Here is a 16791-nt window from a genome sequence, read left to right on the forward strand (position 1 = left end):
CTGTACTCCTTATGTTCCCAGCAGTGACTGTAGCCCCGCCTTTCTGGCTAGTTTTGGTCCCACTGCTTAGTTGATTACATAATGCTTTCACAGAGAAAATCAGTATCCAGCTGTTTCTCTGGTAACAACATATGTATTTCCACTTTAATTTCTAAGACATGCTACCCACCAAGAGCAAAATTAGAATGCCTTTCAGCTGAAGCTGGCCAGGCATTCTCCCAGTCTCTTCTTCCTCTCTCTGAGAAGAGAATATATTGAAAAGATTTCTTCTTTTTTTATAAAATAATTAAGAAAGCTCAATTATGTGGAAAGATTACATGTCCTCTAGAGAAAGGCTGAGCAGTAATGAAAACTACTAACATCTTAATATAGCTTCTCCCCAGAGTTTTTACAATCTAAAAGACCAACTGTTGTAACAGTGAGTAAAATCTTAGCAGGTAGATGAAACCATGTCCTGTGGGTTTGCAAGATATGCCTCTCTTTAATAGACAGTTGTTTTCCTCAATTTTGAGATCACTTCTTTAGAGCAACATTGGGACAGCAGTCACCTACAAGCATTATACAAGTGACAGTGGCATGAGAGTTTTGTAATTCAGGGTGCAGATCAGAGCTGAAGGCTCATGTTTTCCCTTCACAAAGCCCTTGCACAACCATCTTCTAACAACTACCTGATGTTGTAGCTTTTACCTTGTGCTTGTATCTCAGGTCCAGGTAAGCCATCATGCAAGGCCAGGCAGAACTGCCTATATCTAGTTTCTTACATTAGAAAAAAGAAACCCAGTGTGTATTGCTTTAGGGCTCATTGTGAGAAGGAAGCACCTGTTAGTTGATTCCTGCTCTCACCTGGTTTGCTGAACAGTTCTGAAATATAGTATTCTTGGTACATCTGCTTTAATGTTCACATTTAGGTTTGAATGTCATGAGAAAAGTCTTAGATTTCGTGAAAGTATTTTTTTCTATTATTATTTTTCACTTACAAGGAGAAGTGCTAACAGGACTGATCAATAAACTTTCAAATAAGGAAGCAGCTTCTGCTGGCTGCACAGGGAGTGCAGCTGGCACTCTGACCTGGTCTCTTCGGCACAGCTGCAGAGAAACAGCACCTGAGGCACCCTGTGACTCAGTCAGTCACCCATCCCGAGGACATCCTTCATTCCATTCATCTCATGACCAGTCATTTACAGACCACACATAAGGAAAACTGCCTCTCCCAAGGAATGTTTTTTTTTGTCAAAGAAACATGATGTGACCCCTGCTTTACACCCACCGCAGGCACTCGCCCTAGGCCAGAGGGTCACTGGCCACTGCACAGGTCAGCAGGAGGCTGGTGACAGACAGATCTGCCTTGCAGAGATGGGAATGACTTCTGGGAGTCACTGCTGCCTTTCTCTTACAGCTTGGACTCTTTTCTTTATGGGCTCCATGCACTGTTTAAAGGAGACTTCCGAATAGCAGCCAAAGATGAGTGGGTCTTTGCAGACATGGATCTGTTGCATAAGGTTGTTGCCCCGGCAATCCGAATGTCTCTGAAGCTACACCAGGTAGGGCATTTATTTATGTATTTATTTTTAACATTTACTGTTGTGTTTGTTTTCTTTGGAAAATGCAGGATACCTTAGCAACTGTCCAAAGGAGGGGGAAAAAATAGGGAAATGGAGTACTTGACACCTTATTCTAAGAAACATCCTTTACCAAGATGGAAGAGTTGGGCATTTATTTATTGTGCATTCACTTGATTTTCTTTTCTGAACCCCTTAGCTGCCCATTTGAAACCACTTTGCAGAGCTTGACCCTGCATTTTTCATCAAAAGAAAGCAGAAAATCTTGTCATATTTTACTTGTGTGGATACTATAAAGGTGGTTTCTAGATTGAAGGGAAATACATTGACTGTGCTGATTTTACTGCTAATTTCAGGTCAGGCTCTCTATAGCTTGGAGTTGATTTTGTTCCTACTCTGGCACATTATGATGTAATATCATATGCTTTTATCATTAATGGTATTTATAAATGTTCTGGATGTTACTGAACTGCTGTGAATTTGTATCTGCTTCTTTGGCACAATAATTTTATGGTGTTATTGCTGGCCATGGTGCTGCTGGTTGAAATTTCAGTATTGTGGTATTTGCTGATGTATTCCCGGTCTGTGCTATTGTTGGTGGCGTTTTGTGAATAAAAATAAGAATTTTCACAAGAACTGTGAACTGTCCTAGGTAATATCTCTCTCCAACTTACCCTAAAACTCTGCCTCCCATAGTTTCACACACCATTAAAAAAAAAACAAAAAAAGGATAAGCTGGTATTCTCCAAGTGCCTTTGTCCAGTGTAGTCATGAGATCAGAATAGGTTACAATAAAACTGAAATTGTACCTTTCTATATCTCTGTTAAATGAACCTCCCAAAAGATACTCTTTATCAAGTGTCAAATCACTTGGAGGTGACCAGCTAGCAACTGTTTGGAAGCCAGTATTTTGTTTACTGTCAGTAGTTTTTGTGTTTTCATGAATGTACCTGACCTTTTCAGTACTTTTTCCTGTACGACCAGGACCAGTTCATGTGCCCAGATGAGTATGAGGACCCAGCAGTTTTGTACGAAGCAATCCAATCCTTTGAAGAGAAGGTTGTGATTTGTCATGAAGGGGACCCAGCCTGGCGCAGCGCAGTCCTGTCCAACCGGGAGGAGCTGCTGACTCTCAGACACGTAGTAGATGAAGGAGCAGATGAATATAAAGTTATCATGCTCCACAAAAGCTACCTGAGCTTCAAGGTGATCAAGGTACATCTGCCATCTTCCTAATGTTGCAGTAATTTAGGGCTGTGGTAACTAGTGGTATTTCTGAGTAATGTGGCCAAAAGGAGAAGTTAATTGTAGCTTTTAAAGTAGGGACTGGAGGCCAAAAGAGCTCTCTTCAGTTGACTTCCATTTTGCCACCCATGTTTGTGTCTTTGAAATAACATTACAGGCTTTACCAAGGAGTAGTTGCAAAAGTTCATAAAAAGCTGTTGGTGCAAAGACATCATGATGTGTTTACACACTCATCCACTGCCATTCTACTTAGATCCTGTAGTTCTGCATCTTGAGTAGCAAATGTTTTTGCATTATCTGTATGTTTTAACCCACCTGCAGGTCAACAAGGAGTGTGTCAGAGGGCTTTGGGCTGGCCAGCAGCAGGAACTGATTTTCTTACGCAATCGTAACCCGGAGAGAGGAAGCATCCAGAACAATAAACAGGTGTTGCGGAACTTAATTAATTCTTCATGTGATCAGCCACTGGGATATCCAATGTATGTTTCCCCCTTAACCACCTCGTACCTTGGGACACACAGCCAACTGAGGAACATTTGGGGGGGACCTGTCAGTTTGGACAACATTAAAAAGTGGTTCAAATCCAAGTGGTTAAGGTAGGTGTTAAATTTTGGTTATGCTAATAAGAGACCCCACAGTGTCAGTTTCACTGTATTTTCTGTTAAAAGAGAGTAATTCTATATTGTTATCTATGAGTAAAAAAATTAATTGCAAGTAACTCAGAATATAACAAAATAGTGCTGCAAACAGAACAGAAAGAAAATCCATTAACTCATTTATGACAAAGCTTTCTACATGTTCAACAAGAATCATTCAAATCACACAGCACTACAGATACTTCCCTCATTCCATGGAATTTTACTGTTTATGCCATCTAAAGAAGGGTATCTTTTCTGTAACTCTGAACATGAGTAAATGTGCTGGTGCATTTTGGTGAGTTATGCTCCAAAGCTTTGGCATTTACATATCCACCCCCAAGTTATTGTTCTTGACCAAAGCACACCTAAAAATGTACTTGCTATTCACCAAAGCTGCCTGACTTCCCCTAGCTATGCATGATCAGTCCCTGACACTGCATCTCCCATTCCTACTTGCACTTTTCACACAGCAATAGCTCCCTTGCCTCATTCCCTGCCCTGTTGCCACTGTAGCTGAGGAAAGGCAGGGCACCATGGAGACCCGATAGGAGCCAGCTTGCATACCAAGACCTATGTTAAAATGTAAATATTATATCTAATGGCTTAACATGCTAGTTTCCCCACCATGCAGCCCATCCCTCTGAGATCTCCAGTCCATTCCTCTTTGCTACTTGGTTACCTCATGCAGACGTTAATCTTGGGAGACCACTGTAACATTAGAAAAGAGCTCTAAGGTATTTCAGGGTTCCAAAGCCAATAAACACAGACAAGGGTCATGAGCAATTGTCTTGTGTCATATACAATTTTGTTCCAAGAAAGCTTATCACACCATCATCTTTGCCATCTCATAAAATGTCAGAAGACCTCCAATGGTGTGGGAGACAACACTCTTTGAGAGCACCTAACAGTGGTGACACAAATTTTCACGTGCAACAAGTGGCTGACCCTGTGTGTGTTCCTGCAAACAGAATGCGAAAGGACTGCCATGCAGCAGCTCACCATGAGAGAGGCAATGTTGAAGAGGTGGATAGTGCAGGGGGGTCTTCATCTAGCAACAATTCCACAGGGAATTCAAGCCAGAGCAGTAGCTCACAGCCCACCAGGGATGGAACCCCTCAGCTGCAAACTTCATCTCAAGAGGTCCACCAGCAGGCAGGTATTTGCACAATTTACTTGCCTTTCTCTGGAGTCTTTTCCTGGGGGGTTCACATGGGCAGATGCCTTTGGGGAGTCCTCAAATCCAGTGGAAAACTAATTTCAGAAAGAGAGTGCAGTTTGTCTCTCCTAATGAGCAAGAACATGTAGGAGATGGCTTCCCGATATTGTTCCAGATATTTACTGGGAGAGTGTAACACAGAAGTGATTCACCAAAGGTTCCACTGTCAAAGTCCATTATGGGTAATTTTTGGCCTAGCAGGTGCCACTAAGAATGCCAGAATGAGAAATGCAGATGGGAGGGAGTGTATGCATGCCATGCAGGGAGCCTGTACCATGGTGAACCTCTGCTTATTGTTGGCTGGGAACAGCAGAAAGAAAGCATGCAAAAATCTTAATTATCTTGGAAGGACCGTGGCAATTTATTTGAGGAATTGGTTTGGCTGCTCATCAGTGCATGTGGAGAACAAACAAATGGAAAATAGCTTCTTATGTCTATATAGCAGTTACCAAAAGAAAATCAAATGTTGCCAATCATTCTGTCAACAGCTGAGCCCTTCTCAAATTATGGATTCAAAAGTGCTTCAGACATTCATTCACAAGCTGGAACTAGTGGCCTTTACGTTGGAAATGTATGTTAAGTGATAAGGATAAGCAATTGTTTGGACAGTCACATCCAGAGGGTAGTGGTCAGTGGTCCAGAGTCCTGATGGACATCAGTGACAAGCAGCGTCCCTTGAGGTTCCATACTGGGACCATTGTTATTTCATATCTTCATTAATGACATAGACGAAGGGATCGAGTCCACCCTCAGCAAATTTGCAGATGACACTGAGCTGAGTGATGCAGTTGACACGCCTGAAGGATGGGATGCCATCCAGAGGGACCTACACAAGTTCAAGAAGTGGTTCATGGGAATCTCATGCAATTTAACACGTGCAAGGTACTGCACTTGGGTCAGGGGAATCCCTGGTACCAGCACAGGCTGGGGGATGAACAGATGGAGAGCAGCCCTGTGAAGACTTGTGGGTGCAGGTGGATGAGAAGCTGGACGTGACCCAGCCATGGGCACTCCCAGCCCAGAAACCAAACGTGTCCTGGGCTGCATCCAAAGCAGCATGGGCAGCAGGGCCAGGGAGGGGATTCTGTCCCTCTGCTCTGCTCTGGTGAGACCCCACCTGCAGTGCTGCATCCAGCTCTAAGGTCCCTGGAGAGGAAGGACATAAACTTGTTGGAGCAGGTCCAGGGAAGGGATACTATGATTACATATGAGGAAAGGCAAAGACAATTGGGTTTGTACAGCCTGGAGAAGAGAAGGCTTTGGGGTGACCTAATTGCGACTTTCCAGTACCTGAAGGGAGTTCACAAGATGGAAAGTGACTTTTTACAAGAACATGGAGTGAACAAGGGGGAATGGCTTCAAACTGAAAGAGGGTTTAGAGATTTAATTGGATATTAGGAAAAAAATCTGTTCTGTGAGGGCAGTGAGGCACTGGATCATGTTGTCCAGAGAAGTTGCAGATGCCCCATTCCTGCAAATATTCAAAGCTGGGTTGGATGGGGCTTCGAGCAACCTAATCTAGTAGATTAGATGCTGTCCACAGCAGGGAGGTTGGAACTAGACAAGCTCTAAGGTCCCTTCCAACCCAAACCATTCTAGGATTCTAAGTTTGCAAGTGGGTCACTGAGATCTATCACCGTGGGATCAGGACCTGTAATGTAAAGCAAATCAACTCTACATTTCAGCAAGTTTGTGGTATTATTGTATAAATTAAAGCAGAGAACTTGACAGGTTTGACACTTGTTTGTTTCCTGTTAGATCGTTTTGACCTATCATTAAAGATAATGGGTAGGACTGGAATAAATCTTGCCCTGAATATAAATCACATTGCAAGAATAAAATAACTGCAGCTTTTAATTGTGTCTAGGGTTAGAGGAATCTTCATGTGCATACTCATAACTTGACACAACAGTAATTAGAGTAGCGAACTTAATTGTGATATAATGATCCTGAGCATACCATACAATAAAGTAAGTTAGTTGTGAGTTGTTTATAAAAGAACATATTGACTGGATGCCCAGAAAAACATAATCAAGAGACAAAGTCACACTTAGATAAGAAAAGCAACCTGGCTTTTGTTAAGACATGTGCAACAAATCCAAGGAAATAGTAGCAAATGGAAATCCATATTCACTCTTAAGATATTGTAGAGAACGAAACAAGAAGAATTTTTGGCTAGGGCCATTAAGGACAAAAAGATGAAAGTGAGCTTGTGGCTGTTTATTTTTAAAGAATATTTAGAAGCAACAGAAATCCTAGCAGGAGTCTTGATCTGTCACTGTATAGAAAGGCAGAGTTGCCAATATGCAATATGTAGAAATGAGAAAATAAATGTCTGGTTTATTTAGGGAAAAAAACACAGATAATGTATTTCGATGATATGATAATGAAACAGTTCCTTCCATCCCAACAGCTACAAAGAACATGAAAGAGTGGCTATCAAAGCTATATCCTTAATTGAGCAAAGCCAAATGACTCATTCAATAAAGGTTTTAAGAGAGCTGGTTAAAAAACAAGCTCTGTTCGATCTTCAGTAAGTATCAGGACATCAAGGCAATACCACAGTACTGGAAAAGAACTTATGCTATGCCTGTTAAAAATTATAATATTGTTCTCCTGCCACGTGCAGTCCTAGTGCCCTAATTTAAGGACATTTTTAGTTTGGAAGCACTTCAAAGAAGAGCCAAAAAATGATCAAAATTCTGGGAAATACATCCTGTATTGAAAGATAAAGTGCTTTCCAGCAGTTGGCATTGTAAGAAATGCCTTGATCATAGTCTGTAAGTGTTTACCTGGGCAACGAAAAGTGACCAAAGACCGTTGCTCTCAGCAGACCTGGATGTAACAAAACTAAACAAATTCAAATTTGAAATCAAGAACACATTTTTAACATTAAGAGAGCAAATAAATAGTGAAACAAGAGATTAAGGGTTAATGTGGATTTTCCATGACTGGAGATGCTGGATACACTTTCATAAATTACAGTAACAATTAATAAAACCACACAGGAATTAATTCTGAGGAGTTCTATGGCCTATGCTATATAGGACAGCAGACTAGATAATCATAGCAATGCCTTCTAGATTCATAATCTGTGCATCAAGCACATTTAACTTCTTCATATTTCATATTGCGTTTTGCAGCCCAGTACCACTGAGTCTGCAAAATTGCAAGATGCAATGAAAGCCCAATATAAAAGTGCGACCAAAATCAGGAGCACTGGAAACATGTGGGGTTCTCCCCCAAAGTTTCCTTATTTCATGATGCAGTTTACAGAACAGCCTTTGTTTTCGAAGTGTTTTCAGGGACAGAGTTTTTTAGGCGTAGATGTGGGTGGTCTCCTGCCCAGTGCTCCAGTCACTGCATTCAGAATGAATATAGAATACTTTTGGACAAAGGTCAGCTTCGCAATTTAAATCACAGATGTTTGGCCATGTTAGCCACGGTGCAAAGTAACACACCACAGCCCCTCTGTTCTTAATTCCAGTCCTTTCTTTTTATTTAAGAAAGGTAACCTCTTGAAATAACCATCAGATGTAGAAACCAAAGCACTTAAGCAGAACCCCAGGGTTTGAAGAACCTGAGTACCTGCAGAGGCAAAATGTGTGCACAGCCGTGGACACGGCAGCCAGGCCTGGCACCTCTCACAGCATGTAAAGGACAGACGACACTGGCAGAGCAGTACACAGGGGCCATGGAATCACAGAATATCCTGAGTTGGAGGGGACCTACAAGGACCATCGAAGTCTAACTCCTGTTTCTGCAAGGACCACCCCAAGAATCACATCCTGTGCCTGAGAGCATTGACCAGGAGCTTCCAAGAGCCATGTGTGTCTGTCCCATCATTCTCCAGCAGAGATATTGGGGCTCTTATTACTTAGAAAAAAAAATTTTTTTTATTGTTTGGAGTATAAAAGTAGAGCTAAAGATACATTTTAAATTAGGTGTGAAAATGTCCAACACTTGCCAAACCAACTAGGTTTTAGCAAGCTCTAGTTAGGTTGTAGCCCAGCTCTGCTCATCTGACTCTGTGCCAAGTTACCTAAATTCTCTTTGGGATAATTGGAATAATGATACTAGCCTCTGAAAAGTAGGTCTGTGGATATAAAACATCATGTTTCAGCCATATGATGTAAATGGCTTGGATATGAAATACTGCATTGCTGGAATGTGCATGAATTCAGCAGTCATGTTTTTAGAAGATAGTGTGAGATTTATATTCCTTTATGCCAGCAAAATTAAAATGTCAGTATTTGGAGGAGTTCAGGTAAAAAAAAAAAAAAAAACCAAAAAAAAACCAACAGCCTGGAAACACCTGCCAGAAAAAACTTGTTTCTGTGTTGATGGCTCTCAACAGATTTCCTGGCATCAACTCCCCACCCTACAGCTATAGCTAGGAAACCGAAATGCCAGCTTGTGTTAATGTTTGGAGTTTACTAGAGAGCAAACAAAACCAAGCAGGCACTTTTGTGACTGGGTATTTGCTGCATATGCCTGGGTTAGAGCCTGTCTCTGTCTACAGAAACAGTGAACTCTGCTGGGGCCTGTGGCACACACCAACCCATGGCAGAATGCCTGGGTACAAGCAGGCCACTGGTGGGTTCACTGGCCAGTATTTTATGATTGATTTTCCATTCTATGGCTATTCAAATACACAAGCATAAGAAATACAGAAATTGTTTGCTTGAATGACAGAAGCTGTTGATATAAATGTTAAATACGGGGATGTATTTGCATAGGAAGGATTTGTCTAGGCATGTCAGAATAGCTTATCTAATCTACTTCCTGTAGCCAGTGGTGGCTGCATTGAGATGCTTCCCAGAAAGGGACAAGAGTCTTATGTGGGTCTCATTCAGACCTCTAATAGTATATCCTCCCTAAAAGCATTCACATCTTTTCAAGTCTGTGATGTACTGTAAATGTCTTTCTTGGAACTCAGAGTTTGCTGTTAGTCTTAAAAACTGTCTTGTGGCTTGAATGCTGTATTCTTCCACTTGGCTGAATTTTCAAATTCTCTCTCCCCATATGCAGGAATAATTTTTTAAAATGTGTCATTGTTTTAACATAGAGTTTTTGGTTTTATTGTTGCACTTAATTATACCAAACCATTTAAGGTGGATATTCAACATTCCATTAGTGTGGTTGTCAAAGGGGAGCAGAGTTATAGCAACACTATGCTCAGTCATTCACTGGGCTGATTAAATTGTACGTAGCAGAACCGCTGTGAGCCTGTGATTAGAGTGCTTTGCTTGGGGTCTCTTCTCATTTCCCTGTCTTTTGACTCAGTGCACAACCTCTAGAGCTATTTTGACCAAAACTCAGAACACCTGTAGTGGAAAACACAGAAAGATTGATAGGGTTAGGAGTTGCTGTTCTTGGAGTTCTTATGCTAATAAAACCAGTAGTAATATGCCAACAGTAATACATACACATGGGACACTGTCAATAGCATGGAGTTCATCAGAATGCCACTTACTTAAATATATTAATCTTTCTTTTGAAGGCAGGAGAAAACCCAGAAGTCAGTCTGTCCAGGCACACAGTGCTTTAAACCAAAGGCCCCCTGCTTCAAGTCACTCTGGACCAATTGTAGAAAGCCGGCAGCCTTTCATCCAAACGTCTACATCTGCCCACGAAATTGCCCAAAGGCTTTCTAGTAGTCAGCTATCATTCCACAATTCAGCAACATCTGTGTTTTCTCAGTCCCCTGCTGTTCCTGTTGCTGGCCAGCTGACTGTGCAGGACCGAGCTGCAGCAATGCTCAGGTCCAGCCTGGCCTCCTCCACCAGCTCAACTCTCAGCCTGCTGTTCGGCAAGAGAAGTTTTTCAAGTGCTTTGGTGATTTCTGGGCTCTCGGCTGCAGACGGAGGCAACACGAGTGACACGCAGTCATCCAGCAGTATGAACATTGCCATGGGGCCATCTGCCAGAGCAGCGAGCCAGGCAGCTCGGGTAAGGCTGAAGCTAAAACAGCAGTACTGAGTGTGAGTCCTGTTCTGCTCACCTGTCTGGTTCTTAACTGTCCTCACCACCACTGGGTTTCTTCCTTCTCAGTGGCCAGAGAACATTTTTTTCCAAAACAGTGTTGGGATTTTGCTGCATCCGAGAGAGACTGTTTAGTATTAGTGTGTCTGTGAGAGTGTTTGTGAGTAACTGATGGGGGGGCTGTTATGCGTACACCTGGAATTGCAAACTGTTGCCTTTCCTTTCACTCAAAACTTGGACTTATGTCTCCAGTTTCTGCAGCCCAGGTGATGAGTACCATCACAGCAGACTAAATAGCTCCTCCTTGCCTGCTTTAAGTCCTATGCAGTGATGCCTTGAGAGGCTGACCTAGAACAGAAACTAGACAGAGTTAAAAGAATAAAGTAGGTATTTATTAAAAGGCCTTAAAGGATACACCTTGAAGAGCCTGGCCAGGGCTACACCCAAGAAGGACCCAAAATGGATGACCAGTCACAAGGTTTCACACTTTTATAAGTTTTTGGTCTATTTACATATTGGGGTTAATTGTCCAATTACAGCTTTGGGTTATGAAGTACAATCCTCCCTGTCTGCTCTCTTCAATTCCCCACATTTTGGGCCTGAAGCTTGTAACAGTTGTCCTTGGTCTCAAGCTGGAAAAGGACTGTTTTGTCTACCTACTCTGTGAAGAGAATTTACTATCACTTTATATGAAACTCAGAGCTACACACCTAGGCAGAATCTCAACAACATGAAAGCTGAAACTTAAAGCATGAGCAGGACTTAAAATTATTTTATCTGTAGGAAAAGGAATGGCTTCCCCTGAATAGTGCACTTGTTCTGTCCCTCTCTCTGACCAGAAATTCAATCTAAGACTTGAAACCTGGTTGCTGAAAGTTAGTCAAAGAAATCCTGTACGAAATGTTTACCAAAGGAAATCAGTATGCCCTATGATCAAGCATTTTCTAAGAGCAAAACACTACACACAAAAAACTTCCAGCCTTCTTCCCAATATACTCACAATTTTATTCCTATTTTCCCTGAAAAATTCAATTCACATTGTAGAGTTACTGTTTTATTGTTTATTTAAGTGTATTTATTTAACTTTGGTTGCCATCCATTGCTGCCCTGAATTTTGAAAATTGACCTCAGCACTAAAAAGCAGAAACATGAGAAGATGGACTAGAAATAAAAGGTGACTGCAATTAGACAACATAATTAGACAGACTTTTGCATTTGGCCTATCAAAACGGAAACTAAACTGGTGACAGGGGAAAACTGCAGATGTAAGTCCCAAACATTTTCTGTTACTACGCTACTGAACTGTGTATAACTTCCTTAGTTTCCAAAGAGTTCTCCAAACCTCAAGTGTGAAAAGCTCCTTGGCCTGTGCATATTTTGCTCTGAACCCTAAAATACCATGTGTGGTACAGTTCCCTAGAGTTTCGCCATGAACTTCAACAGGAGTCAGCTGAATGCTACTCATCTGGGTCCAATCCTACTTTGTTACAGTAACAAGTATTAGTATTTCCTCACATACAGTTGAATATAGTGAGAAGGCACGATGAGAAGGCACAATTCTAACTCTCAGGAGTTTATGGCCTAATTTACAAGAACTCAGCCAGTCTGTGATACTGAGTACTAATGGTAGGATTCATCTTGTCAAATTTTAAGCTATCTAAAATTTGGGCATGATGTCTCAGTAGGTTGCTGTTAAGGCTTCTGTTTTCAGTGAAGAGGCCTGCATCGTCTTCATCCTTGGAGCTATTACGAGGAAATTATCCCCTGGGAAACTTGTATTTCTCTGCCAACCATTGGTAGCCTAAGTGACACAGCAAGACCACATGGTGAAATTCAGATGAGGTGAATCCTGGCCAAAGTAACTGCTCAGAGCCCAGGTGCCTGTTTGATTGAAAGTGGTAAAGAGGAAGTGTTTCATTTCAACGTTCACACAGCAAAGTTCTGGAATGCTTTCATCCTAATGGACTCTTTACAGTGGGGTGGCACTGCACTTAACGTTTTCAGACTGATAATTGCATTCCAGTTTTGATGAAAAGGTTTCTTTGTAAGTTGGTTTTAAAATTTGGTGTATAAAGCAAGCTCCAGAGCAACCTGATTTAACAACTTAGAAGTCAGCCCTGCTTGAAACAGCAGTTTGTACTGGATGACCTCCAGAAGTCCTTTTCAATCCAAATTCTTTTACAGTTCTCTATACATGTACATCTGTGGTACTAAACCTCCAGCTCCTGGTCTGCTTTTCCTTCCAAATTTATGCGTTACACAAAGTGTGACAAGTACCTCTTCAGAACTCCCTTGTGAATAATGCATGTTAAGAATCCCATGGAGTTTCACAGAATGACATCCCTATGTCAATTTTTAAACTCTTTGCACCTGTCACTTCAAGAAATAGCTGAAGTGTTACTTAGAAATTTCTTAAACTAGTTGACTTTTTCTTTCTTACTTTCCAGCAAGTCACTGAGACCTGTGAAGCAATAGATGCTACAGAACCAAGGCCCCAGCGGGAGGCGGGTCCGGCCCATGCACTATTCATGAGTCGGAACCTGGAGTGCAGGAGGGCCAGCCAAGAAGATATGGCCCTGGAAGACACCGCTTCTCAGCAGAGCCTGTCTGAGGAGCAGTAAGGAGCATTCCCAGTACAAGGGCCATGTGCTTCTTAGCATTAAATACAGAGTTAGGTCAGGAAGCCACACATGGGTTTAGGTTCTTTCCAATGTAATAAGCAACCTTCAAATGTTTATTTTTCTAACTTCCACACAAGACTATTCCAGGGCAGATGTTCTTCAGCTAATGGCCTTGGCATGGGTAGGGTTGGAAGATATCCTAAAAAACACACAGTGCCACTTCATCTCAGGTTCCTGTAAATCCTAGAACAATGAATACAACCTGTTTAACGTTCCTTCCCCTGGAATGGTTAGAATCACAAACAAATACAGTAGGAAACATTAATACAACTCAGTGAAAAGCACACAAAAGATATTTCTTTCCTGCCACAACTAAACAGCTGATTGCATGCAAAGTAATTGAAATTTGGTATATAGCAAGAGGCAACTAAGAACAGAAGCAATGAATACATAAAAGGACAGTACAGTGTCCTGTAACATTAGAGCTAAATCTGATTTTTTTTTTCCAACAGCAAATCTCTTTTTTTTTTTGATGTGTTATGCAGGTGCTAATGCTGAATAGTAACACAGCATCTCAGACTGATATACTGCATGCAGCTATACTGAAATACTGTGTGAAGAGCCACGCTACACCAATTAACAAAAGTCAAGTGTAAGAAGAGAAAGTATCCAGTGCATGGAAAGTCTTCAGAGCATATGGTGCACCTTATTTGCAAAGCAGCTTTGCATAAATTAGGTATTATCTCGTGCTCCTGTTTGGTTTACAGCAGTGTTTCTCAAATTCTAAGCAACAGTACCCTTAGGAGTCGCAAAAGGGCCATGGGGAATCCTCCTCAAGGACACAAAAGTGCAAAGCAGGCTGTAATTACTGTCTGGAAGTGTTTGTGTTAGGAAGGGAACAGCTAAATAACCTTTAATTGCTGGACACAGCTCACTGTCCATGAACACTTGTAGGCAGTAATTACAAAGCCTTCTGATTTCCCTCCCCCAGAGAAAACTGAGCTGCTGCCAATAAAGACAGATGATACAAAAAGGGAGGCTGTGCCTTCACAAGGTTTGAGAAACGCCAATTTACAGGAATGCATGACTACTTTGAAACCCAAAAGGCTACAACAAATCCTTCTTCTACTATAGAGTCTAAACAAACACGCATGTGTTTTTTTTCAATTAAAAAGAATTGCAGCTATCAGTGTCTTGCTGTTCCTCTTTACTGTAACTACCATAGATTGTTTCTAAATCTCAATACAATGATGTGCAGCCAGGCTGTCTTCTCCCAATTAACAAGATTTAACAAGAGATGCTGTAGCTAAGTCTCATTACTGTTAGGCAATACTCAGTTGCATTCTGAGCTTCCTACTGTGCCACACTTCAGATCTCAGTAGTAGAACTAAGTAAAACTGAGTGAAAATAAAATTATCCAAGTATGTTTTGTGCGGCAGCTGTTTCTGGGTCTTCTGTTTGCAATTGTTTTCACTTGCTTTCTGCCTTACAAAATTAAGAAACCTATTCTTTTTTACTTCACGTCAGATCTTGATGAGTTGATTATTAATAAAGCTTAGCACAATCTAGGAAAAATTCTGCTCATGTTCACAAAGACAAAAGCAGAGTATTCATATACAGCCCCCTAGACACATAGTCATGAGTGCAGTTCAGGCCCTACTGATGTCTCCTCTAACATCCAGGTAAGATGTGGAAAAGGAAATTGAATCCAGCTGCTCCCTTCTGGCCAGTTCTGGTAGATGATGACTCTTGTCCCACCACACTCACTGTTCATGAAGTGCTTCATTACAAATGAAGGATGGAGGTTATAGAGGTAGGCTCCTTCTGACAGCTACCAGCCCCGTTTCTGCTTTGGGGGCTTTTGCATGGCAGTCCACAGGATAAAATATCACTGCTTTGTCTTCCTGCATGGAGGCAGGGCAAACAGGTGGCTCTGGAAAGCACTGAGAACTTTCCCTTTCACCTAGCATCACTTAGGCCTCCAATTTTCACATCTTTAAGTTTGAATCAATTTCCATCAAAAATAAATAATTCTAGTAGTCCCAATCAACCTAAATTATTCTGTGTATCCAACTCAAGCATACTAAACTAGATTGGGAATGACTGCATAGATTCTTTCAGCAGCAACCACTGTATTTGCTTAGCATGGATTGAGGCCCACCGAGCGCCTTCCCCCAGCACCACATCTTCTGCAAGACTCCACCACCTCTGCAGCTTCTAGTACTGCATCCTAAAATAATGCAGCTGCCTCACAGTTCCTGACTTCCCACCATCCCCTGGAGCGTAACTCCTTGGGGACAGCAGTTGTGCCATGAAGTTCTGACTCCTACTGCACAGGGTGGTTGCCAGAAAGGGCAGGTTCTAATGCCTTTGTGAAGTCCCAGCAAGCAAACCCAGCAAAATAGGAGTCAAGGTAAGATTCAAAAATCAGTTCCTTTTTTGTAGCCATGTCTTACATAGTTTCCATTTTGCCTTAAAGTTGCTATTCTAGCATAGTGGGTTGAAAAAACCCAAGAGTTACTACTAGCAAGCAAATGTAACATAGGAAAAAAAGAATCAAAATGAGCATAAACTCGCCCATGTAACATTTCTCCATATTTTTGGAGATAGTCTGCTGTTACAGTAATAAGACTACTGCTATATGCATCAGTTTTAAATATGAAACAGTCCTACAGAATAATCTGACATAATGGTTAGAAATGAAACCTGCAACTAGGCATGAGGTTGTATTGATTTAACAGATCTTAGACTCCCCCATTTTTGCATGAGGTAAGAGATACACCCAGTGAACTCTGCTTGGGATAGAAGGTGCATTTAAGGGCTCCGGATGCACACTAAGCTAATAAATAGGAACCTAATCTTTACACAAAACCTAATTTGGACAATAAGCTGCTCCAAACAGCTCTGCATAACACCAAAAGGCACCTGAGTCCTCAGCACCAGTGCCTACATACACATGAAGGCTTTGAGTGACACCTTTACTCCTGAAAGACAACTTGATACTTAACCTCACACACAAGGTGCCTCAGAGTTGCAAGATGGAAGTACACCATTTCTGGAGCAGGTTTCGGCCTTTAAATGAAAAGCAAATGCGGTTTTTATTGCTTTTATGTCATCTGTGACTCTGCTGATGGGTTTCACAATGCTGAACACAGTTAAAACTTGGCCCTAAACCTGCTCAGGCTTAACAGTTTTCCTGTGTGTCTGATCTCTTGCTACAGCTACGATGCAGGAGAGATACTGCACGACCATGTAAGGACCTTTTACCAAGAGTTCCATCAGTGTTTTTTGCATCAGGCGCTATGCTTGGTTTTTCCAGAGCTGCAGAGGCCGCTTACCTCAGCCAGTCCAGAATGTTTTTGTTTCTACAACATGAAAATAGTGACATTCCCATCTTGTTAACAAGCTGAATGCATCCTTTGAGGAAATCAAGTGCTCAATCCACAAGACCATTTGTACATGCAGTTCCTTCATAGAAAAGTCAGAAGGGATGAAGAGATAGAGGCCTTTTCTGCCTCCCCCCAGCT

At 41.7% G+C, this 16791-nt stretch overlaps 1 protein-coding gene across 1 annotated transcript in view; it reads left to right on the top strand.

The window, feature by feature from the left end:
- PCNX2 (pecanex 2) overlaps positions 1-14702 on the top strand; it is a 153628-nt gene extending 138926 nt beyond the window's left edge. Inside the window, exons 29-34 of the mRNA XM_053972346.1 lie at positions 1397-1541; positions 2544-2774; positions 3126-3400; positions 4411-4598; positions 10162-10610; positions 13091-14702. Coding sequence (XP_053828321.1) covers positions 1397-1541; positions 2544-2774; positions 3126-3400; positions 4411-4598; positions 10162-10610; positions 13091-13264 — 1462 coding nt within the window. The 3' untranslated portion in view covers positions 13265-14702. The remainder of the gene's footprint in view (positions 1-1396; positions 1542-2543; positions 2775-3125; positions 3401-4410; positions 4599-10161; positions 10611-13090) is intronic.
- Positions 14703-16791: the final 2089 nt, after the last annotated feature.

This window comes from Vidua macroura, chromosome 3, assembly GCF_024509145.1.
Source record: "Vidua macroura isolate BioBank_ID:100142 chromosome 3, ASM2450914v1, whole genome shotgun sequence".
Classification (NCBI taxonomy): Eukaryota; Metazoa; Chordata; class Aves; order Passeriformes; family Viduidae; genus Vidua; species Vidua macroura.